General features: G+C 38.6%; 1 protein-coding gene across 10 annotated transcripts in view; it reads left to right on the top strand.

Moving 5' to 3' along the window:
- Window positions 1-24,644, top strand: part of SMG7 (SMG7 nonsense mediated mRNA decay factor) — an 82,588-nt gene continuing 57,944 nt past the window's right edge. For 4 of the 10 annotated variants that reach the window (XM_032291644.1, XM_032291641.1, XM_032291642.1 and 1 more), the window contains exon 1: window positions 1-431. In XM_032291644.1, coding sequence (XP_032147535.1) covers window positions 403-431 — 29 coding nt within the window. In that variant the 5' untranslated portion in view covers window positions 1-402. The remainder of the gene's footprint in view (window positions 432-24,644) is intronic. The other 6 variants (XM_032291635.1, XM_032291633.1, XM_032291639.1 and 3 more) reach the window with 4 other exon arrangements.

The raw sequence follows: 24,644 nt of genomic DNA, 5'->3' as shown, positions 1-24,644 counted from the left end.
CGCACAGGCGCCACACAGCTCGTTGATCCCAAAAGGGAACGCTACAGAGAGGCGGAAATCATCGGGAGGGACAGGCGCTGCTGAAATCTCGCGAGAGGGACCACCTCCTCCTCGCCGCAGACTTCCTTCCTCTGCTTCTCCGCTTTCCCCTGCCCCCTCCCTTCACCCTCCCCCTCCCCCCCGGTCGGAGTGTCCCTGTGCCCCACGGGCCGGAGCAGCAGCGAGAGCAGCTTTCCCCGCTCCCTCCCCCTCGCCTCATTCACCCCCACCCCCCCCGCCGTGCGAGGAGGAGCCGGAGGAGAGGAAGATGGCGGCGGCCGCCAGCACCCGCGGTGCCGCGGGGCCGCTCCGAGGAGCCTGAGAGACCCACGGAGGCTTCGCGGGAAGACGCGGCGGCGGAGGATGAGCCTGCAGAGCGCGCAGTACCTCCGGTGAGTGCTAAGGCCGGCCCGGTACGTAGCAGGAGCGGGCCGAAGGTTGGGGCATGGAGCAACAGACACCGAGGTGGTAAGTCCGGGGTGGCGGGGGAGTTGCTGCGTCCTCTCCTCGCCGGGCAGGGCAGCTGGGGCTGCAGAGGTATCTGCGAGAGGAGGCGGAATGGGTATCGGTGCGTATCCCCCACCGACCTGGCTGAGCTCTGGAGAAGCCGGCCAGTCCTGGTGCGCGGAGGGAGGTTGGGGAAGCGTGAGAATGTCTGTGCGCGCGCGCCCGTGGTCTCGGGCTCGCTAGCGAGGGGTGGAGAGAAACGTCCGGGGAGGCGGCGGCGACCCCGAGTGGAGGTGGGTGTGGAGGAGTGTGATCCCTATGGCGGGGGACTCGTGGTGTGGCGTGGGATTGGTTGGAGCGATGCTTGAGTAGGGGACGGGGAGGAAGTCTACACACCTGGAGTGTTGGGGCGGGGGAACCGAGGAAGGCAAACAGAAGGAGAGAGAGACCAGACCGCAGGAAACTGGAGCTTGTTCTTCACTCTCAGGTTGGGAGTATTGAGGAATAATGTCATCTGTAGTTAGTTGGCGGTGTAGGGAGGGGATGAAGAAGGGGAATAGATGGGGAAGTGAGGAAAGAAGGAGGCACTGTGGACAAGGTTGAGTTTTCCAGAAGAAACTGGGTTAGAATCAGTGTAGTTGGGAGATACCATTCTGAGAGTCGTGTGTATTCATTAAGAGTGGTATAAGGAGCTTGTATGTCAGGTAGAGTAACACATGGATATAGTGTGTGTGTGTATGTGAGATGTGTGTCTGGGTAGGGGGAGGGCAGCGACTGATGCACATTTCAGGAAGAAGATGCAGATAGGTTGGAACTTAGTACATGATGGCAAGAACATATTGAATGGAAGGACACCAGCTTTTGTGGGGCCAGAAAGGTTCCATGGACGCTGAGTAAGAGCTTAGAAGCAGAGGTAAAGAGGGTCAAAAATCTTGATAACAGAGAAAAGTAAGGTTATTAGAGCCTGAAATTAATTGGCGAGTGACTACTGCTTTGAAAAGGGGAAGACTTTAAAATTGGTCGTTTTTGTCATTCAGGAGCAGAACTAAGAAAGGCAGGCCTTATGGAAAGTTTTTTTTTTTTTTTTAATTGTTTCATACCTTGCGGAGGAGGGAGTTGGATGAGGTGGAAGTCTGAAATAAGTGGAAAAGTCACTTTAGCTGTTTAGTGAAGTGAAAGTACTGATGTGTGTGGATCCCCATATGTATATTTCAAGAGGTGCGTAGTTACGTGATACATACGGTAGCCATTATAATTTTTAAAATAGTAAAGTTTTATTAAGCAAGACAGGGAGAGGAGAGAATGATGAGATATTTGGATTATGCATGAATGCCTGATTTTAACTCAACATATATTCCTAGTGACCATAGTACAGATGGAATGATGTCTGTAATTTGAGGCCCTTTTTTCTCCTCAAATATTCCTTTGTTGTTTAATATATCAAATAAATACAGCTATGACAAAGATCTGTTGTAGGTGATATAGAGAGATACGGAAACCATCAGGGTGCTGATTAGTCTTAAGGAATTTGCAGTTGAGTATCTTTTAGGCAAGTAAGTTAATACCAGCACAGAGTGTAAGTATCATAAAAGATACCAAGTGTTTTCAGTCCAAAGGCAGGAGATCACCTGAGCAATGGGAGGGAATCAGGAAAGACTTCCTTGGTTCATTTGCTCATTCGTGTACTCATGATTCATTAGTTGTTTTGTTGATCACCTGTATGGGAGGCATTGTACCAACATCTGAGAATAGAAAAATAAAACTCCACCCTCCTTTTATAGAGCTTACAATTTGTTAGACTTCAAGAAAGTGGCATTTAGGATATTGTTCATCCTTAAAATTCATTTTAACAGATGTGGATTGAGAACGGGAATTCCAAATGGAAGGAAACTGAGCAGAGTTATGTAGATAGGGAAGTTGGGGGAGGGGAGATGTTCAGTCCAGGTAGATGAGAAGGTAGGGTGATACAGCTGGGAAAGCTTAGATAAAATTGTGGGGATTATCAGGTTTGACCCTTTCCTTTTACACATGAGGAAAGTAAGCCCAAAGAAGGTAAAATTGTTGAGGGTCATATAGCTGGTATGTGGAAATTAACTCAAAAGTAGGTTTTCTAACTTCAAGTCAGCTATAGTACACTGCATGTCAATGTTGATCTGTTCTTTCCACAAATGCAAGTTGAGAACATACCATATTCTAGTGTTGAGGGTACACTGGTGAACAAAAGGGTGAACATGGGAGGATATATTATAGAAGAAGGACACAGTCAGTAAACATAGCAGTTAAATATATATCAGGTGGTCACAAGCACTAGGAAGAGAAATAAAGTAAGACAGGGATATACTGTTCAATCTGGACAAGGTGGTCAGGGAAATCCTAACTGATAAGGTGACCACATTTAAGAGGATCCTGAATATCATGTTTTGTAGTTTATAGTAAAAATGGCTAGACAATGGAGAATCTGAGATGATTTGTTAGAATTAATATGTTCATAGCTATGTGTTAGGAAAATGACTCTGTTTGTGTGATGTAGTGGTGGATAACAGAGAAAAGTAAGGCTGTTAGAGCCTGAGATTAATTGGGAGTGACTTAGAAAAGGGGAAGACTTTAAAACTGTTTTCGTTTTGTTTTTTTTTGTAAGGTTCTATCCCTTACAAAAGGTTCCCTTTGGGACTTAGGTCCAAAATAAGGTAGTGGCAGGGGATCTAGAAAGTTATGAAAAGCAAAATGGCAGAGTGGTGGTACTTTCAATGGGAAGATTAGTGGACTTTGAGAGGATTCTTTTTAATGTACCTTATATTTTATAAGTTGACAAGGCAGGGAAGACTTTTCCTTAGGTGTGGAATCAGTGATAGCTTGAGATGAACTTAGTTCTTTGAAGAAGGGAGAAAAGAAAAAAATTGAATACAATGATATTTTTCAGCTAAAATTGAACCAGCAAAATGGGGAAGGCATAGGTCCTGGTGTTCCATAAAGATTCCTGGAGCCAGTCTTGTCTCAATATTATGCATTTGTCCTAAGTAAATTAAAGCAAGTGTTAGAAGTCTGAGACCTAGGTGATGGTGGTGGGAATCATAAATAAAGGCTTGTGCCAGTCTGAATTTCCCTCTTCCTCTTTTAGATAATCATTCCATTTAAAGTCTGCAGTGGGGAGACTAGAGAATGTCTTTAGAGAAGCATTATGTTCACTTTCTTTGAAAATAGAACTGTTGGTTTTTATAGACACCTCAGGGAGGATGCCGAGTATTGCTGAATGGATGTGGTTGCGGGGGTATAGCAGTTGTTTTTCGTGACCTTGGCTTTAAGAATTTTCTTGCCTACCTTTGTCAGTGGTGGAAGATCATGACTGGGCAATTTTTAATCTGCGTGGCTACAGATCCTGCCTCATGTAGATGAAAATTGGTTTTGTCTCAGCTGAATTTTAATTTGTTAGTGTAAATGAGCTGGGATATCTGGCATTGAAATGGTGGGGTGGTGGGAAACCAAGGAGCAAGACGGCTGTTTCAAAAGGGCCAGAAATGAAGATATAAGGCAAGAAGCCTCAGTAAGACCAATAAAGAGAGAATTCAGCATCAGGGGAACTGAATTAGTCTCAAGTTGTAAAAAAATAGAGCAGAGATGAAAGGAAGAAAACCTGTCCTCTGTGTGGGAAAGGTGATGATATTCCGGGCAGGAAAGGATAATGAAATTTTTTGTTTGTTGAAAGGTAAGTATTTTTTAATACACTGACAAGACTTATACGTGAATCAGTTAAGTTGAAAATACTTTCTTATGTTTTATAAAAATAACAAATGGTCTTAAATATGGGTGTTCTAGGCTGAATCACACTGGAAATTACTCAAATTGAAGGAAAATTCAGAGTATTTTCTCTTTTGATTTATGACAGAATGAAAGATTTATAAAGACTTTGACACCTCTGTTGAATAAAAGAAAAGGGTGTATTGAATATAGTTCATTTGGTGACGGTAAGAGGAGGTGAGGATAGGCCGTAGGTGAGGTATAATATCATGCTTTAAAAGAATGGCATTTTGAAAAAAAGAAAAATGGAAATTAACATATCAAAGTTGGAAAAGCAGGAGTGCGGGAAGTGTTAAAGTACCAGACAGAGAAGACATCAAAGTTGTTTTGGAAGATTAGAAAGAATAATCATAGCCATAGGGAATACCAGTCAAACAGGTCAAATCCTGTTATAAAAGGTGGCATAGGTGCCACTGAATGACATCTGCTGCCGTTGTGGGAGACATTGTTCATACTCTGTATTCCCTTCAACTTTCCTCCTTACCCTCCTTCACTATTCTCTTTTGTCTTTAATTTCTTCCTATGCTGTGGATGTTTCAGTGAGATCCATTTGAAGTGGATTCCTACTGTTAGACTCCTTTACAGGAAAGGTCCAGAAAGCATCTGTTTTGGGGTGGGTGTGTGTGTGTGTGTTTTTGGTATGGTATGTCTGTAGTGAAGAGGCTGCATTTCAGTGACTCGCTTGTCAGAAACTTTGTTACTGATGTAATACCCACAGGGTTGTTTTCTAAGCCAACAGGAAAATGGTTGTCATTTAAATAGGAATTAAAATATCCAATATGGTATAAAATAAAAATGTATCACTGTAAATCTTGGAACAGAGAGAGATAGTGGGGATAAGGCTGGATAAAGTAGCAAGCTGAGCCTTATCCTATCCTGGGGAGAGGAACAGAGAAGATAATAGGAGTATTGGGAGGAACATATAACTAAATAGGATGGGCTCCAGGTTCTAAAAGAGTCTAGTAATGCTAGATCAGGTCGTCACTGTATCCTGAAGCTTCTAGAAGTCTTAGAGCACATGCTGATTTTAATCCATGTGGTACTCGAAGTCTTCTTCCTCTGTCCCATTCCCTTCCTTTCCACCAAGTACATCCTTTACAGAATGTAAAGTAGCTTTTGTCTCAAAATATCAGCCAAATATAGTGAAATTATTTGAATGAATGACTGTCTCTTTAGGCTTATAAGTCTTTGTTATGATAGTGTTAATAGCATATTACCTGCTTGGATATTTTCTGAATAAATTACTTTGGCAGTTAATTTCTGCTTCCCTTGTGGTTTCATTTGGATTCAAAGTGTATACTTCCTGTCCTATCTTATGTTTCATTTCTTTGCTTTCTAACAGCTATGGTCTTGTGCCTTCATAGTAGAAGAATCAGTTGCTGAGTTTGTTGTTGTTTTTAGTGATGTGTTACAGTAAGATCCGGACCCACTAGTATTGCAGGTTTCTCATAAGGCAGTTTTGCGGTGGAGAGTGGTTCAGACTTTAAAAGGGCTTGTGTGTTTTATACTTGAGAAAAATTGTTTGCTGCTTCCAGCTAGCGTTTCAGATTTTTGTATTAGTGTTATGAATTAGTTAGTGCCTGAAAGTTTAGATGGGTTAGTTTAACCGAACTTGTGTAGAGAGTAAATTATAAAATATATGTCTTGTAGATAGTAGATTGTTCATCTGTGTGTAGGTCTGTTGGCCATTATATATTGCCATTAAAGTTTTGCAATCAAGCTGTATTCTAATTTAGTTGATGTATTGTTACGAATAGACTTATCAGCTGTCTGAGAGATTGTAACTAAGCATTTACAAGGAAATATAAGGGTGGAATTTTGGCAAATATGTCACATGATAAATGAGAGCTTGAAGCCAGCTCCTTTTTTGTTAGTATGTAAGTGGAGCTGCTTAGGAACGTTGTTTTTACTCTCCCTTAGACCCAATTTTTAGTCAGTGGAAAGAGGAGGTGATTCTAATAATTGTCTAAGGACATTTTAGGAATCTCAAGTAGACTGTGTGGCAACTTTGGGTTTTTTTCTTGTCTGCTGCATTTACAACAGGGTTTCTCAGCCTTGGCACTTACTGATTTTTTGGGCCAGATGATTCTTTGTTGTGGGGGATTGTCGTGAGCATTGTAAGATGTTCAGCAGCATCCCTGGCCTCTACCCATTAGATGCCAGTATCTTCCCTTGCAATTATGACAATCAAAACTGTCCACACATTGCCAGATGTTCCCTGGATTGTAAATTCACCCCCAGTTGAGAACCACTGATTGAGAAAATATATGTAGGAAAGATATATACGTACTGCATAGGTTCATTTTCTTGTTTTTTCCTCTAAGCCACAGATTATTTCTTTAGATTTTCTTTTCAGCTGTCTTTTAGGTAGTAATTGGCTAATTACCATGGGCAGACATTATCCATAAACACTTGTACATATTTTAATTTCTTAAGTCTGTGCTCTGTTTTACTGGCAGTTATTGAATACTTATTGTGTAGAGCACAATAACCAGGGTTTTGCCTTTGGCAAATTAAAAAAAAAAAGACATTTAAGTAGCTATAATAGTAGGTCAGAGGTACTGTGTAAGTATAGGCAAGAAGTTTATTCCAACAGAGGTGGAGATGGGGTGAAGAGGGTGTCTTTGAGGAGGTAAGATTTGGTTTGGATATTGAAAGATGGATGGGACTGTAAAAAGCGGATATTGGGCAAATCGCCATTTTAGGCAGGAAGGAAACAACACACGGCTCCTTTATTCCAAATAAATGTTTTAAAAATTTATTTCACTCAATAATACATGGCATTAGTTAGTATTCTGACCACAAATAAGTTTTTCTTAGGTAAGATAGGTTTATGGACAGAGAAGTGGTGATGTGGGAGTGATAGTTTAAAGATGTGGTGGCTGCTTTAGGCCTCAAAAAGGGAAAAGGTATTTGGTCAGGCAGGTTCCTACAGAATCCCTTCCTTCAACTGTGCTCTTAAATGTTTACCATCCTTCAGGACCTTTCTTCAGTTGTTTGGCTCTCTTCTTTTAGTTTCTTAAATTATTCCCTTTACTGGTCTTACTTTCTGTGAACCAATCTCAATTTTTCCTTAAAAGACCTTCCTGTTCTGATTTTCCTTTAAGGCCTATCTTTCTTTACCTTTATTTTATGGCTAAGCATTTCAAGTTTGCCCTAATCTGTGTTTTTCCTGTAGTTACCGTCTACTTTTCCTTGATCCCTTGCCATCTAGCCATTTTTTTCTGAGTAAATTTTTGGAATTGACATTTCCAAAGGTGCCAAAGACCTTACAGTGGCCAAAGTCATTCATTGATGATTGTTTTCCTTTCTCTCACACTCACACTTTTGTTTTCCTTCCTCTTTGTGCCCCCCCTCTCATATCTATCCTTCCATCCATTCTACTAATAAACATTTAGTTTGAACGATGCTATATCCCAGGTCCCTGGGGATAAGAAGAGAATATGTCCTCAAATAGTTTTGCTGGGCATGCAAGTAAGTACTCAATTACCAAATAGTTCTTACTGGCAATGGTACATACACAGGCCTCATGGAGTGTTCGGAGCTCTGGCTGTTGTGTTTAGCATCAAGATTCCATAATTCTGATTACATTGCCCATTCTTTTGAAAAATTCTTCTGTTATCTTACCTGCAGTTCTTCCTGCAAATATCAAGAAGAAAGCATTGATTTGGGGCTTTAAGCACCACCCACTACTTTCCATGCGGGCTAAAAAAGTAACATTTCTGGGTCTTGATTTCTTTATTTGTAAAACGGAACATAGATCTCCTAAAATTGCTATCAGTGTTAAAATAACAAAAGTTTACATATGTTTAACAAATTCTGGATCTTTTTCAGGTTCCCTACCACCTGTCCCCCTGCCAGTTAATCTTTGCATTGCTTCTATATTAGTAGTCTTGAAAAGGCATTTGTGTATGGCTTTCACTTCCTTAAACTCCTTAATCTGGTATTGTTGGCCTTCCATAAAGTGACCTGCGCCTACCTCTGCCTCATGATATCTTTTTACTCCTTGATAGAAACCAACTACCTTAGCCAGAGTAATCTCATTGTTTTCTAACCATGGCATACCCATTCCTGCTTAAATCTCTCTTCCCATGTCATTTCCCCTGTGGGAAGTGCCATTCTGTACTAGCTTAGCTTAAGCTTCACCTTCTTTTGTGAAGAATTCATTTCTACTCTGGTGATTTCTGCATTCTTTGAACTTTGTAGCATCGCCTATATCTTAGTCATTTGGTACTTCTGATTTCTTTATTTTGTAATGATCTTTTGTTTGTTTGAGATAGAGTCTCGCTTTGTTGCCAGGCTGGAGTGGAGTGGTGCGATCTCGGCTTACTGCAACCACCTCCTCCCTGGTTCAAGCAATTCTCCTGCCCCAGCCTCCCGAGTAGCTGGAATTCCAGGCATGTGCCACCATGCCTAGCTCATTTTTGTATTTTTAGTAGAGGCGGGATTTCACCATGTTGGCCAGGATGGTCTCCATCTCCTGACCTCATAAGCCACCATGCCTGGCCAATGATCTTTTTTATATGTGACTTATCTCTGCAGCTGGACTGAGTATAGTTGAGACCATGTCTTAGCATCTTTCAAATGTACAGTGTACATAATTGGTATAAAATTGTCATGATTTTGTTTTGTTCTCGTAAAACATATAGGAATACTTACCATATGCCAGTGCTAGGCTCTGAGAATATAAAAATGAACCAGTGCTTGCTCTTTAGGATAGTGGCTCCTGAGGGAGACAGATGTGGCACAGGTATTTCAATATAATGTGGTAAATACAGTGTCAAATGTTTTCAAGGAATTCCATGAGTGTACTAAGGGAAGTGGAACTTTTCCTGCATAGGAAGTTTAGGGAAAGCTTCTAGAGTTGAACACCTGAGTTCAGTTTTACTTATTTTTTTGTTTATCTCAGAGACAGGGTTTCACTCTGTTCCCAGGCTGATTTTGGACTCCTGGCCTTAAGCAATCCTCTTGCCTCAGCCTCCCAAGTTGCTTGGATTTATAGGCATGAGCCACTACTCTCTGTGAGTTGAATTTTAAAAGAATGAGTAGGATTAGCCAAGTGGAAAAAGAAGAGAGGAGTGTAACGGGCAAAGAACGAAAATGAGTAAATGCCTCAATGCAGTGTGTTTGAAGAACTCTGAAAGAATCCTGATACTAGGAATGAGTGAGTTTGGTTGATGTAAACATTATGATCAGGTTGAGACTACCAGTCAGATTAGGTCATATAAACTAGAGATTTTGATTAGTCCATATCTCATTCTGCATTTTTGGGGGGAGTCTAAGGTTCTCTTTCAGTGAACCTGGTAATCTTAAGGGAGCAGTTTATATTTGAATGGCTGGTTTGTATTATGCACATTCCTCTTGGAATAGCCAGACACAAGAGAGAGATTTATATAATGCCTATAGTACTTCCTCTGAGATACGTAAAGATTTAGATTTTCTCCCCCTACTTTTGTAAGTAGCCTCATCTTAGGTAAAAAATAGCTATTTGGAATATTATTAAATTTTTATGTGGGAGATGATGAGAGTGTGAGTGAGTACAGTAGTCCTCCTTTAACTATGGCTTTAGTTACCTTGTGGTCAATGGTATCTTAAAGTAGGTGGTCAGAAAATAGGTGAGTACAGTACAATACGATACTTTGAGAGAGTGAGAGACCGTGTTCACATAACCTTTATTATAGTGTGTGTTATAATTGTTCCATTTTATTATTAGCTATTGTTAGTCTCTCACCGTGCCTAATCTGTAAGTCAAACTATAATAGGTAAGTTCATATAGGAAAAAAGTGGCATAGATAGTGTTTGTTACTACCTGAAGTTTCAGGCATCCACAGAGTCACCTCCCATGGATAGTGGAGGACTAATGTATATGTAATTCTGAAAACAGCTTTGGGCTCATAGGACTTCATTTATAGGATCCTCACCTGGAGATAAGGAGGTAGAATGGAGTTGTGGGAAGGAGAAGTTCCATAGCATTAGGGGGAAATATCAGAAATCTTTAGTTACTGAGGTTAAGTGAAGTGTCTTTGGATTTAACTTTTTCAAGTCATGAAGAACAGACTCTTTGATTAGCGTTTTGTTCTCACAGTTCTTGATGGCACTTTTCCTACTGTGGTATCTTGTCTTAAGTGATAAGCATGATTCTGAAAGTCTGTTATTACTGCTATATTGCATTAATATCCTCATCCCAAAACTCTCTGCGTTCTCAGATCACAGAAGTTGAGTTCTTTTTCTTTCCTTCTTCCCAAAGACATATAATAATATTTTAGTGCTGTGTTAGTTGGGATACAGTATATTGGATGTGTCTGTTTTACTCATACTGCCTCTTAGAAAGGTCATGAATTAGTATTTAATTTTGTATCAGGTGATCACCTGAACAGATTTTCTTTGAGATACTGTACAGTAATGAGATAATTAGTAGTGGGATAATCAAAGTAAAATGCAACTGGAAAATGGTATTCAAGGAGAAAAATAAGTTAAAGACTGCTTACTTTAAAATTTTTTTATTACTGTGAAAAGAGTAAAAAAGCATAGTGTTAAGAGAACCACCATAGGATAAATTTGGATATTAAAGTGTGTCTTAGGACATCTGCAAATTTTGTGTGTGTGCACATACATGCCCCTTGTATAATATATTTTGAAGTGAAATTTTTGTACTTTTAATATCTAATTCTATGAAATCGTATTCCTCAAACTCTGTTTAAATAACCAAAATGACAGTGTTATACTTTGTCTGAAATAATCATTAGCTTTGTTTTTTGATGAAAAAAGGTTAGGCCATTTTAAGAAGCACAACTCAAATGATAAGGCATATTGGTCATAAATTCTTGTTTTTGAAATGAAAAGAATGTAACAGATTAATTGCTTTCTATTTTTCTAATGTATTAATTTAGTTGTTTAAACTCATACATGGGTCTTTTTGGCTCCCTAAGACAGCAGGATGGCATAACAAGTTGAATGAACCAAGGTGTTTGAATTAAGACTGGGTTAATTTGTATTTTGGTTGTCCTGAGTTCAGATCCCTGCTGTGTACCAGCAATGTGACCTTGAGCCTCTCTAGTTTGTTTTGCTACTGGTAAAATGACCATGGTAGAATTACTAGGAGAATTACATGGGAAGATATACACAGTATAATTCCTCAGTATCCGTGGGAGATTGGTTCCAGGACCCCCACAATACCAAAATCTGTAGGTGCTCTAGTCCGTTATATAAAATGGCATAGTAGTTGCACATAACCTGCATACATTCTCTACTTTAAATAATCTCTAGATCACTTAAATACGTAATACAATGTAAGTAGTTATTACACTATATTGCTTTTTAATTTGTATTTTAAAAAATTGTTATGTATGTATTTTTTTTTTTCTGATTTTTTTTCTTTGGCCTGCCCTTGGTTGAATCCATGGATGAGAAACCCACAGATACAGATGGCCAACTCATATCACAATAACCCTGAAGCTTTTCTGCTTTTTTATTTTTACATTTGCTGTTTCTTTATTCCTGAAATAACAATTAGTCTTTCCACTATTTTTGGCAGCTGATGTGAAACTACAAGTGATGGCAGTTCTCAGGAATGTGTCACCAAGAACAATCCTCTCTCCTTTTAAATGTTAACAGGGACTTGTTAGCATTTCTTTTGTATGAGAGTTTACTTGCTTTTGTGTTGCATTTGGGAGAGGTATGCAGTATATCCTGATGTGACCATATAGGTATGCCCTTTAATATAAATCTTTGTGAAACTTAGAAAGGGACTCCTGAGTTAATATCCTTTATTTTAAATTATTTTTGGTATGTTATTTTATGATTTTATAAATAATGTTTTTAGTAATCATTTTGACCTGTTATTTGAAAGCCTTCCTTACTGTACTCTTAGACCCTTTGCCATATGGTTCTGGGTTAGCTTCCATTCACATGTAATCTGGCATACGCTGACGTACCTTTTATTTTTTCAGCTCTGACATTGAGGCTTGCATAGACTAGCAATAAGGAATAACTTCATAGAGAGGCTGTTTGTTCTTTTGACATGATTGATAATAGTAATAGCCAGCATTTTTATGTTGTGCCAGACACAATTCCAAATATTGTGTGTTTATTAACTCTTTGAATAGTAGATGTATACTACTATTGCTCTGTTTCACATCTAGGTGAACAGGCGCAGGAGACGTACATGCAGAAAGTGGCAAAGCTGGGTTTTGAACCTAGACATCAGGCTGATTCTATCTCTGTATAGTTTTATATTATTATTTGCTTAGGATTGTATGCTTTTGTTTTTATTTTTGTTTATATATTTATATAAAACATAATATATACAATTATAAACATACAGAATCTGAACACTTCTCATCAGTGTCAACCTTCCTAATGCACTTTTTCTTGGTAGATAATGAGCAGGGAGTGGGCCAGGTAGTTTTGGCAAAAAACTTCCTGAGGGGAGATAGTTTTTCTTATGTATTTGAAATAATTAATTTAGATTGCTTTGATTTATCTTATTGCCTAGTTCATATGCTCTTCCTCCCTTTTATTTCTGTTCTTTCTGCACTTTTTGTCTTCAGTATTACTACTTAGATACAGTCGGTTTCCTAGAACACTTGGGAATATTGACAACTGGCTATTGTGGGGGAAAATAATTTTAACCCTTCAGGGCTAATGGTACAAGTAGAGAATGACTTGCCAGTTTTTGTGGTTAACTTGACTGCAGAAGGTTTGGGTTCCATTTTCCTCATTGACTTGGTAAAATTACATAGAGATGTTTTTGTGCCAGCTTCTGACATTAAGGATTATAATTTTGCATGTATGAAATTTAAATCTTAGATAATAATTGCTTCTAAAGGAAAATTCAGTGTGACTTTTAAAAAGTAACAGATTACTAAAGCTATACTTTATATGTGGCCTGATATCTTTGAATTTAATGTTGGCCCTCAGAAATATATTGTTACCTGAAATTGAGACAGCAAGACTGGTTAACTAGGAAAAGGGACAGCTTTCCTCTCCTCACTTCCAAGTCTTAACTTCTTTCTTTCATGTGACTTTTCCATTACTCTTGAAAAATTCCTTCTTCTAGAAAGTCTTTCTTTGGATCATCTTAGAGTTTTCTCAGGCAAATGACTAGATGTTTCTCTTTTGTGTGTACATTATTTTGTTCTCACGTTGGCATTTAATAGGAGGGCTTTTTCTTATTTTGGGACAACCTTAGAGGCATACTGACACCCAGTAAATGTTGCCTAATAATATATGAGATTGTGCTTACTGCAGACATTTGAATTACATGAATTTCTCAGAGTAATTGACATATCTCAGTCTTCAAGGAATGGTAGGGTCTGAATAATTAGTAATATTCTTCATTGTTACATAAACAAAACCAAGCATACTTGATTTAAGCAATGAAAAGAAGCAAAAACTGTATAAACTGTGTCACAGGGCTTTTTTTTTTTTTTTTTTTTTAACACCAGGGTCTCACTGTGTCACCCACGCTGGACTGCAGTCGTGTGGTCACGGTAACCTCTACCTCCCAGGCTCAAATGATTCTCCCACCTCAGCCTCCTGAGTAGCTGGGACTACAAGCATACACCACGACACTCAGCTAATTTTTGAATTTTTTTTCTTCATAGAGATGGGTCTCTCCAGGTTGCCCAGGCTGGTCACTGTCTTTTTAAAGAAATGCTAATACACTGTCGATGTAAAGATTGAAGAATACAGAAATGTATTAGGTTCTTAGTTATGAGGAACATTTAAGCTGTGAAAAGGCTAGAGATGGAGGACCAATAGTTGTATTTGTTTCCTTTTTCTGCTATAACAAATTACTACCACCATGGTGGGTTAAAACAACCCAAGTATGTTATCTTTCACTTGTGGAGGTCAGAGGTCCAAAATGGGTCCTACCAGGCTAAAATCAAGATGCCATTCCTTCTAGAGTGTCCAGGGGGAAAATCCTTTTTCTTGCCTTTTTCAGCTTTTGAGACTGCCCACATTCCTTGGCTCATGGCCCCCTTCCATCTTCAAAGCCAGCAGTCACATGACTCTACCTTCTACTTCCCTCATTACTCTCCTTCTCTGACTCTCCTGCCTCTTTTTAACTTAGAAAGATCCTGTTATCACATTGGACACACCCAGATAATTCAATACACTCTCCCTTTCTCAAATCCATAACCAATCACACCTGAAAAATCCCTTTTGTAGATAAAATTCAGAGGTCCTGGGATTAGGATGTAGATGTCTCTGGGGAGCCATTCTGCTTCCTGCAATTGCTATAGAACCTGGATCAGTGCCTCAAATCACATCCTAGAACACAATCTGTGAAGACACTTTGCAGAACCTTGGTTGTATCTGTTACTTTACATCCCTGACCCCTGACAGCACTCATGCTGGCCCTATTGGAAATTGGATGTAGTTGCTACTGCTGTCCAGGATGGATTAGCCACAGTCTCCACTTTCTCTTCTTAGTTCACACTTAAATGTAGGGTTGGTGTGTTTGTTGATGGAGCCTAAATTATGTATCTGTACACTAGCTGCAAGTGAAGCTGGTAAATCTGTAATGGGAAGCAGGTTCTGCTTTATAAATTGTGGGGATTTCTCAAAAATGGGAAAAGAAATTCAGATGCTGGGCTTCTGAAAAGAATACCAACCAGAGAGAGCATATTAGTACAGTTGAGAGTCATTGGTATAAGTATTCTATTCATTTGACAAACTGTACCAGAGATGCACAGATGGATGAGATACATTTCTGTTTCTGATTGTTGCTAGCCAGAGCAAGAGTGGAAAGCCGTGTTCGGGGTATGCCAGTGCCCTAACATAAATCAGTGCTATTTCTCTGAGACCCTAACTGATAGGAAGTCAGCTCTGTTATGTGAAGGTGTTTCCCTTAGTGTGTTTTTCGTCTGTTCACCAAAAATTGCTATTGGCTGAACTTTTGCCTTTCAAATGGTGACATGAAAGTAGTTGATAGAGGAAGGTGGGTATCTTTTGATGTTTTTCTCTTTCACCTGTAGGTTATCAGTAAAAGTGATATTGATATATAACTGTACTGTCCAATATGATAGCCACTAGCCACATATGACCGTTTAAACACATTCAAATAAAATGAAATTTAAGATCCAGTTTCTCAAATGGTGACATGAAAATAGTTGATAGAGGAAGGTGGGTAGGTTTTGTGGCTTTTCTCTTTCACTCCAGTAGGTTGTCAGTAACAGTGGTATTGATAATGTAACTGTGCTGTTTGTATGGTAGCCACTGGCCACACATGGCCATTTAAATTGAAATTTAAGATCCAGTTTCTCAGTCTCGCGTTAACCACATGTCAAGTGCTCATGTGGCTAGTGACTGCCATATTGGACATCTCAGTTCTGTATTCATGGTGTAGCATTTTTACTGTATAAGGATCAACCAGTAAAAAGAACATGTTTATAAGGCTTTCTGTTTTTTTGTTTTGTTTTGAGACAGAGTCTCACTCTGTCGTCCAGGCTAGAGTACGGTGGCACACTCTTGGCTCCCTGCAACCTCTGCCTCCCAGGTTCAAGTGACTCTCCTGCATCAGCCTCCCGAGTAGCTCGGAATACAGGCACTTGCCACCATACCCAGCTAATTTTTGTATTGTTAGTAGAGACGGGGTTTTGCTATGTTGGCCAGGCTGATCTCTAATTCCTGACGTCAGGTGATCCGCCCAGCACCTCTGCCTCCCAAAGTGCTAAGATTACAGGCTTGGGCCACCGCCTCAAACCAAGGTTCTTTTTTTCTTTTTTAACCCCTAATTATTTTTCCTTTTCATGTAGTGCATGAGTGTTCACAGTATCTTTCATATGCGTTACATGTTTTCACTGGCAAAATCCTGCAAAATAAGCATAATTAACCCTCACTTTTCATACAGTAATTGCAGCTCAGAAATAAAAAGTTCAAACAATAGAGTTAAACAGGACTTGAATTATTTAATTCTTCTCAGTGCATTATAAAATACCAAAGGTGCTAAGTACTATGTTAAATGTTAAGACACTGAAAAGCTAGCTGCTCTGCCCAGTTCTGATCCTCATTCTCAGGTTCTTGTCAGATCTTTCTGCTTGGGCTGGGCAAAGGAGGACAAGTGAACTAACTTTGGGAAGGTCAAGTGTAGTTTCTTTGAGAGTTGGTTACAGGGTGCTCTGGCTGTTGTACATCGAACTCCTAGGTCCTACAGCTTGGTCTGGAACCTCACCTCCCTAAGGGTGGTTAGATGTGAAGAATGAGTGAGAGAGAGATTCGTTGTTATTGATGATATTGATGCTGACCATAGAGAAATAGTAGCACTTTTTAATGGAAATGGAGAATAAAAGTATGAGTACTGAAGGGAATATTTAATAAATATCTATGGAGAGATACCAGATACACAATTGGAATAGGACCATGGCGTGAGCTGAGTTGGAATTACTGACTTTGTAGTTGTCTTCAATAATAGTGAGAATTTAATCTACAACTTGAGAAATATGAATTACAGAAGTATGAGCGTTAGAGCCAGCTTCTTAGGGAACAAGTATCAGATGGTAATAAAGATCAATTCGGCCGGGCGCGGTGGCTCACGCCTATAATCCCAGCACTTTGGGAGGCCGAGGCGGGTGGATCACGAGGTCAAGAGATCGAGACCATCCTGGTCAACAAGGTGAAACCTCGTCTCTACTAAAAATACAAAAATTAGCTGGACATGATGGTGCGTGCCTGTAGTCCCAGCTACTCGGGAGGCTGAGGCAGGAGAATTGCCTGAACCCAGGAGGCGGAGGTTGCGGTGAGCCGAGATCGTGCCATTGCACTCCAATCTGGGCAACAACAGCGAAACTGCGTCTCAAAAAAATAAAAAAAAAATAAAGATCAAATTCTATTCTCAATGACTTTGTTTCTCTACCTATTTAGATGGAAGGAAAAAGAAGAAATAAGAAATTACCTATCAAAAATATGAGAGGGACTAGGAAAGACTGAACAGAAAAGTTTTAATGAAGGGGTTCCTCTAGTGCAGTAGTTTGCAAAGTGTAGTCCCCAGATGAGCATTATCAGAGTCCCCTGGGAACTTGCTAGAAACATAGATTTTTGAGTGCCATCTCCGACCGGCTGAATCAGATCCTCTTGGGATATGGTCCAGCAATCTGGGTGATCCAGGGCTAGTGTCTGAAAAAACACTGATAAAGTATAGTATTGAATACTAAGAGTTCAGGAAATAGAAGGACTGAGAAAAAGCTCTTAGATTGGTCAGGGAAGGTCATTGTTAACACATGAGCAAATTTGCTACAATGATAAAGACCCTAATTGCAAGTTTATAGATGACTTAGGGCTTCAATAGATGTTATATAAAAGGGCATTTATTTTTTTAGAAATTATTTTAGTCTTACCTGTGGACATTGTCTATGCAGAAAGCATTTTAAGTATGAAATACTTTAAAATTGGTTTATAGGAAACTTATTTTAATAACTTATTTAAAATGTATGTCTACATTGAATAAAAAAAATAAAAACATTAAGATTAAATAATTCGGTAACATTAAATTGCCACCACTACTGTTAATACCCAGTCTTTTTAATCAATATAGAATATGCATTTTACGCATATACAGATAATGCATTTTAGTTAAACATACACTGTTTTTAATCAAATTATCTCTCTATGTAATAAAACATATTTTAAATGTATAGTTAAGAATTTTGACAAACATATGCCCCTATAACCACCACCCTAATCAAGAATATTCCAAATTCCCCCAAAGTGTTTTATTTATTTGTTTATTTATTTAAGATGAAGTCTTACTTTGTCTCCCAGGCTGGAGTGCAGTGGCACCATCTTGGCACACTGCAACCTCTGCCTCTCGGGTTAAAGCAATTCTCCTGCCTCAGCCTCCTGAGTAGCTGGGATTACGGGCATGTGCCACCATGCCTGGCTAATTTTTATATTTTTAGGAGACAGGGTCTCGCCATGTCGGCCAGGCTGTTGTGGAATCCTTAACCTCAGCCTCCCAGAGTGCTCCGATTACAGGCATGAGCCACCATGCCTGGCCCAAAGTGCTTTTAGACCACTTGCGGTCAGTCTTAACTCTGCTTAACCCTCTGTGCCTTAGTCATTACTCTGATTTTTATCAATATTAATTTTGTTTGCATGTCCCAGAACTTTTGAAGTGGAATTATGTAATGCATTCTTATGTGCCTTATTCTGTTGGCATAAAACATGCCAAGTGATTAATCTGCATTGTTGTACACATTAATAGTTCCTTCGTGTTTATTGCTGAATAATATTCTTTTATGTGAATATACAGTTTGTTTATCCATTCAGCTTTTGATGAACCTTTAGGTTGCTTCTAATTTTTTGCTATTGTGAATAGAACTAGGTACATACTGTAAAAGTCTTTTTGTGTACATGTGTTTTCATTTCTCTTGGTTTGTGTGTGTACAGACTGTTATACACATACACTCATATATACACTTGGGTACCTACATATGTGACTATATATATATCTTCTAGTCTATGGCTTTTCTTTTTGATTTCTTAACGTATCTTTTGAAGAACATAAGTTTTAAATATTGATTAATCCGGTTTATTAGGTTTTTTCTTTTATTGAATCTTATCTAAGATTTATGTATCCTGGATTGGTGTCTTGGTCAATTTGTGCTGCTATAATAAAATACCTAAGACTAGGTAATTTATAAGCAACAGAAATTTATTTCTCACAGATCCAGAGGCTAGGAAGTCTACTATTAAGGTGCCAGCAGGTTCGGTGCCTGGCAAGGGTCCAGCCTCTGCTTCCAAAATGGCACCTTGTTGCTGCCTTCTCTACAGGGGACAGATGCTGTGTCCACATATGGCAGAAGAGATGGAAGGGCAAAAAAGGCCCCCTACCTATTTCTCTCCAGCCCTTTCATATGGCACTAATCTCATCCATGAAGGCATAATCCTCATAGTCTGATCACCTCCTAAAGGCATCACCTCTTAATACTGTTGTATTGGGGATTAAGATTTAACATGAATTTTGGAGGAGGAGGCACAAACAGTCACACCATACCAGGTGGTAAAAATTTACCCCTTAGTTTTCTTCTAGAAATCTTATAGATTAAGTCTGTGATCCATTTTGGATTAATTTTTGTGTGATGTTGTATATTGTTTGAGGTTAATTTTTTTCGAATTTTAAATTTTTCATCCAGTTGTTCCAGCATCATTTGTTGAGAAAATTGCTTTTCCCATTAAATTACTTTGATACCTTTGTCAAAAATACATTGGCTGTACATGTAAAAACACACCATACGTGTATATGTAAGTGTAGAAATAGGTGAGCCTGTTTCTGACCTGTTCTGTCCTATTCCTCTGCATGTCTGTCCTTTTACTACTATACTATCTTGATGATCACAGCTCTCTAGTAAGTTTTGAAATCAGGTAATCTAAGTTCTCTGTGTTTTTTGAGAATTGTTTTAGCTATTCTAGGTTTTTGCATTTCCAGATAAATTTAAAAATAGACTGCCAGTTTCTAACAAAAACAATCTGCTTGGGTTCTGATTGCAATTGTTTTATAACTATAGTTCAGTTTGGGGAGAATTATATAAATCCTTCTGAAGAATCAGCCTTTGGCTTTCACTTATTTTCTGTCTTTGTTTTCTCCTCTTCATTATTTCCTTACTTTGTGGATTTAATATGCTGTTCTTTTTTATAGCTTCTTATATGCTTAGGTAAATGCTTAGATCAATGCTTTTAGACCTATTTTAACATAAGCATATAAAGCTGTAAATACCTCTCTGAGCACTGTTTTTATTGCATCTGACACGTTATATGTTTCCATTTTCGTTTGGCTTATTTTCTGATTTCTCCTGTGATTTATTTTTTGACCTGTGATTATTTATTTTTTATTTTATTTTGTTTTTTAGAGACAAGATCTCAATCTGTTGCCCAGGCTGTTGTGCAGTGGTACAATCATCGCTCACTGCAACATCAAACTCTTAGACTCAAGTGATCCTCTCACCTCAGCCTCCTGAATAGCTAGGACTACAGGAATGTACTGCCACTGCTGGCTAATTTTTACAAACTTTTTTGTAAAACAAAAAGATAGGGTCTTATTATATTGCCCAGGCTGGTCTCAAACTCCTGGCCTCAAGCCATCCTCCGGCCTCAGCCTCCCAAAGTGTTGAGATTATAGATGTGATCCACCACGCCCAGCAACCTATGATTATTTAGAAATGTTTGATTCATTTCCAAATATTTGAGGAACTAGACAACTTTATTCCTCAACTTAGACAACTAATTCTAGCTGTTTTTTTTTTTTTTTTTTATTTGTAGTTCTATGACTATAATTCACATTTCTGAGATTTGTTTTGTGGTTCAGCATATGTTCTGTCTTGATGAATGTGCCATGTGCACTTGTAAAGAAGGTGAACTCTTTCGTTGGGTAAAATGTTCTGTAAATTCCAGTGGGATCTGTTGAGTTATAACTTTAGTGTTGTTCTAACCTTACTGGTATTGTTTGTTTGTTTTTCATTGAGACAGAGTCTCGCTCAATCACCCAGGCTAGAGTTCAGTGGCATGATCTCGGCTAACTACAACCTCTGCCGCCCAGGTTTAAGCGATTCTCGTGCCTCAGCCTCCAGAGTAGCTGGGACTACAGGCGTGTGCCACCACTCCCATGTAATTTTTGTGTTTTTAGTAGAGATGGGGTTTTGCCATGTTGGCCAGGGTGGTCTCAAACTCGTGACCTCAGGTGATCTGTCCACCCTGGCCTCAGCCTCCCAAAGTGCTGGGATAACAGGTGTGAGCGCCCACACCCAGCCACCTTACTGGTGTTTCTGCCTACTTTTTGTTAGTTATTGAGAGAGTTTTGAAATCTCCAAATAATTATAGATTTATCTATTTCTCTCTCTCTGTTTCTGTTTTTGTTTTTTTCTTTCTTTTTTGTTTGTTTGAAACAGGATCTAGCTCCATTGCCCAGTTTACAGTGCAGTGACACCATTATGGCTCATTGCAGTCTCAATCACCTGGGCTTAAGCAATCCTCCCACTTCAGCCTCCTAAGCAGCTGGGACTACAAGCATGCACCACCATGCCTGCCTAATGTCTTCCATGTATGAACTGTGTCTCACTCAAACTTTTTTTTTTTATTGCTCTAGTATTTACATTATCCACCTTTATAAACTCTGTGTATAATATAAAATGTTACAACAGTATAATACTTTCATTTTCCTTTCCTTTTGTTTGTACTAGTATTGTCAAACAGATTCTATATTTGTTTGAAGTTCCAAAATATAGAGTTTTTTTTTTAAATTTTTTTTCTTAAAGCAGTAAATTAATGTTTAAATAAATTTTAAAACAGAGAAATGTTATTTTATATTTACTCATATAATTACTATTTTGGCACTCTTCATCTCTTTGTTTAGTTCAAGGCTTCCATCTGGTATCACTTTCTTCCAGCCCAAAGTGCTTCCTTTTTAATATTCCTTATGCTGTTGATCTGTTGATATCAAATTTCCTCAGCTCTTATGTTTCTAAAAAATGTCTTTTTTTCACCTTAGGTTTTAAAGAATATTTTTGCTGGATATAAAATTATAGATTGACATTTTTTCCCCATAGTATTTTAAAGATGTTATTCAGTTATCTTCTGGCTTAACTTTTTTCTGGTAAGAACTTAGCCATCATTCTTATCTTTAGTCCTTATGTAATATATATTTTTTTCTCTCCCTCTTCTATCATTGTTTTTCAGCCATTTCATTAAAATGCCTTTTGTGTGGTTTTCTTTTGTGTTTAAATGCTTGCAGTTGAGCTTCTTAAATCTATAGGGTTTTAATTTTTATCAAATTTGGATCCTGCAATTGCTATTGAGGTCTGTATGTTTATTTCTCCGGTATAATTCTTGTGAGAAAATAACGGTAAACATATATTATCTGGTAATTGTCTCATTAATAAAAAATTCCTAAAATTAGGCTTTTTGTTTTACATTACATTGAGGAAGAAGAGAGAGTGAGGAAAACACCTAGAGAGAGAACTGGGAAAGAACTTAATGCTAAAGTTAAAACCAGGAGGATTTCTTGGAGAAGAGTTCTTTATCAGATTTAAGGGAAATAGGATGTGGGTGTGTCTTATGCTGTTCCAAAAAGCAAACTGGGGGCCAGGCGCGGTGGCTCATGCCTATAATCACAGCACTTTGGGAGACTGAGGCAGGTGGATCATGAGGTCAGGCGTTTGAGACCAGCCAGGCCAACAAGGTGAAACCCCATCTCTACTAAAGATACAAAAATTAGCCAGGTGGCATGCACCTGTAATCCCAGCTACTCAGGAGGCTAAGGCTGGAGAATATCTTGAATCTCCCTCCCACCTAAGGCAGGGGAATCACTTGAACCCAGGAGTCGGAGGTTACAGTGAGCCCAGATTGTCCCACTGCATTCTAGTATGGGCAGCAGAGCAAGACTCCATCTCAAAAAAAAAAAAAAAAAAAAAAAAAAAAAGTGAATAAATCATAATTAATGAGATACTTGCTCTTTAGCTTTTAGTGTATGAAGTGTTGAAAATTGAGGTCTGTCATGCATTGTGAAATAATGAGCAGAAAAAGTTTAGGCTTCACAATTCTGATACTGTACCTGGATTTGAATTCCTGTCCTAGCACTTACCATTTTTGTGGCATTGGGCAAGTTTTCTGAAATATCTGTGTGTTTCTTTAATCATAAAATTGGAAAAATGGTTGTAATCTCAGGTTGTCATGAAAACTAAACCCAGGATGACTTATATTTTTCACTTGTCATTTAGTAGAGCCCCCAAAATTGTTAGTTACCTTTCCTTCTCTATATTAATTTTTTATTGTTTCATTCAGGGACTTTTTTCCTTTTAAAAATATGCATATTCAGACAAGTCCCTATGGCACTCATGAGACTGTATTTACCCGTTATTTTTCTCTATTGGATCTTTTCTATGTTGTTGTTTATCCCATCCTATAAAAAAGCATGTTATGTATTCCATCTTAAAATCCCTTTTGACCCTCACATCTCTCTCTAGCTACTGCCTTTCTTTTCCTAGACAATATTGTCTAAACTCAATTTTAGCCTCAGTTCCTCTCCTCTTATAACAAGATCCACAGTGACTTCCCCATTACTAAATTCAGTGATTAGTTCGCAGCCCTCATTTTACTTTATGTATGCATGAGGAGCATTTATTGATTCTGCCCTCTTTTCTTGAAGCTTTTTCTTATTTGGCTTCTGGGACACTTGTTTAACAAATTTACCTCCTACTTCTCTGGCCACTGGTTCTCAGTCTGTTTACTATTTGTTTCCTTCTCAGTCTAGCCAGGAATGTTCAATGTTTTGGCTTCCGTAGGTCACATTGGAAGAAGAAGAATTGTCTCGGGCCACACATAAAATACGCTAACACTAATGATAACTGATGAGCTTTTAAAAATTGCAAAAAAATCTCATAATGTTTTAAGAAAGTTTATGAATTTGTGTTGGGCCGCAGTTAAAGCCATCCTGGGCTGCGTGTGGTCCGAAGGCTGTGGGTCGAGTTTTTCAGACTTGTTACTCTTAACACTCCTTTGGCAATGTCATCCCATCTCATGAGCTTTAATGAATATCTATATGCCGATGACTCCCAAATGATATCTGTACTCCCACTTTTTCCTTTAACAAAAGGAAAACCCTTTAATATAACTCTTTAAGGAACTGTCAGTTAGTTACATGCATGTCATACCTTTGTTTAAAATGTCCAATAATTTTGCTTGCTGGTTTCCCGTCTCTCAGACTATCTAGATGAAGTTAAGTCTGACCTGCATAGTCCAAAACAACTTCACTCAAATGTCTGGGCCCTCAACTGAAATGGCTCTATAGCTGAGAAAACTGGGTCTCTCTTTCCAAGTAGTCTCTCATCCTCAGCTTCATACTGTTTTGGTGGTGTTCCGAAAGGGCAAGCCCAAATGTGCCATTGCTTACAAAGTCTCAGTGTCACATTACTGAAGTCCAGTTGGCCAAAGTAAGTCACACGGCCAAACTCAGGATTGGTAGGAGTTCCAGGGGTACAAATGCCAAGAGGTGTGTGATTTATTGGGGGACAGTTAATAATCTATCACAGGTTTTATATAATCTGTATCTGGTTTTATTTGTTAAATTATTTTATTATTACACAGCACCCATTTCTTTACTCAGGAAAATAATCAAGAAAAAGAACTGTGTAGATAATTAAATTGTCATCTGGAAGTATGGACTAAATAATGGCTCTTGTGAGAATATCAGGTTTGACTTCTGAATATCTTTTGTTTTTCAGTTTCAGAGACTACCTGAAAGAGAGACTAGGAAGTAGAAGAATGTACTATTTGTTCCACAGTAATTTACAGAATATTTTATTTTGTTAAATCAGACAATATCTTAAATATTGTTGCTAGTTGAGTTAATTAACTTGTCCATCTTTCAT

The sequence above is a fragment of the Sapajus apella genome, unplaced genomic scaffold (genome assembly GCF_009761245.1).
Source record: "Sapajus apella isolate SASKATOON/1434 unplaced genomic scaffold, GSC_monkey_1.0 scaffold25, whole genome shotgun sequence".
Lineage (NCBI taxonomy): Eukaryota > Metazoa > Chordata > Mammalia > Primates > Cebidae > Sapajus > Sapajus apella.
The sequence above is the reverse complement of the archived record's forward strand: the minus strand, read 5'-3'. Positions and strand labels throughout refer to the sequence as shown.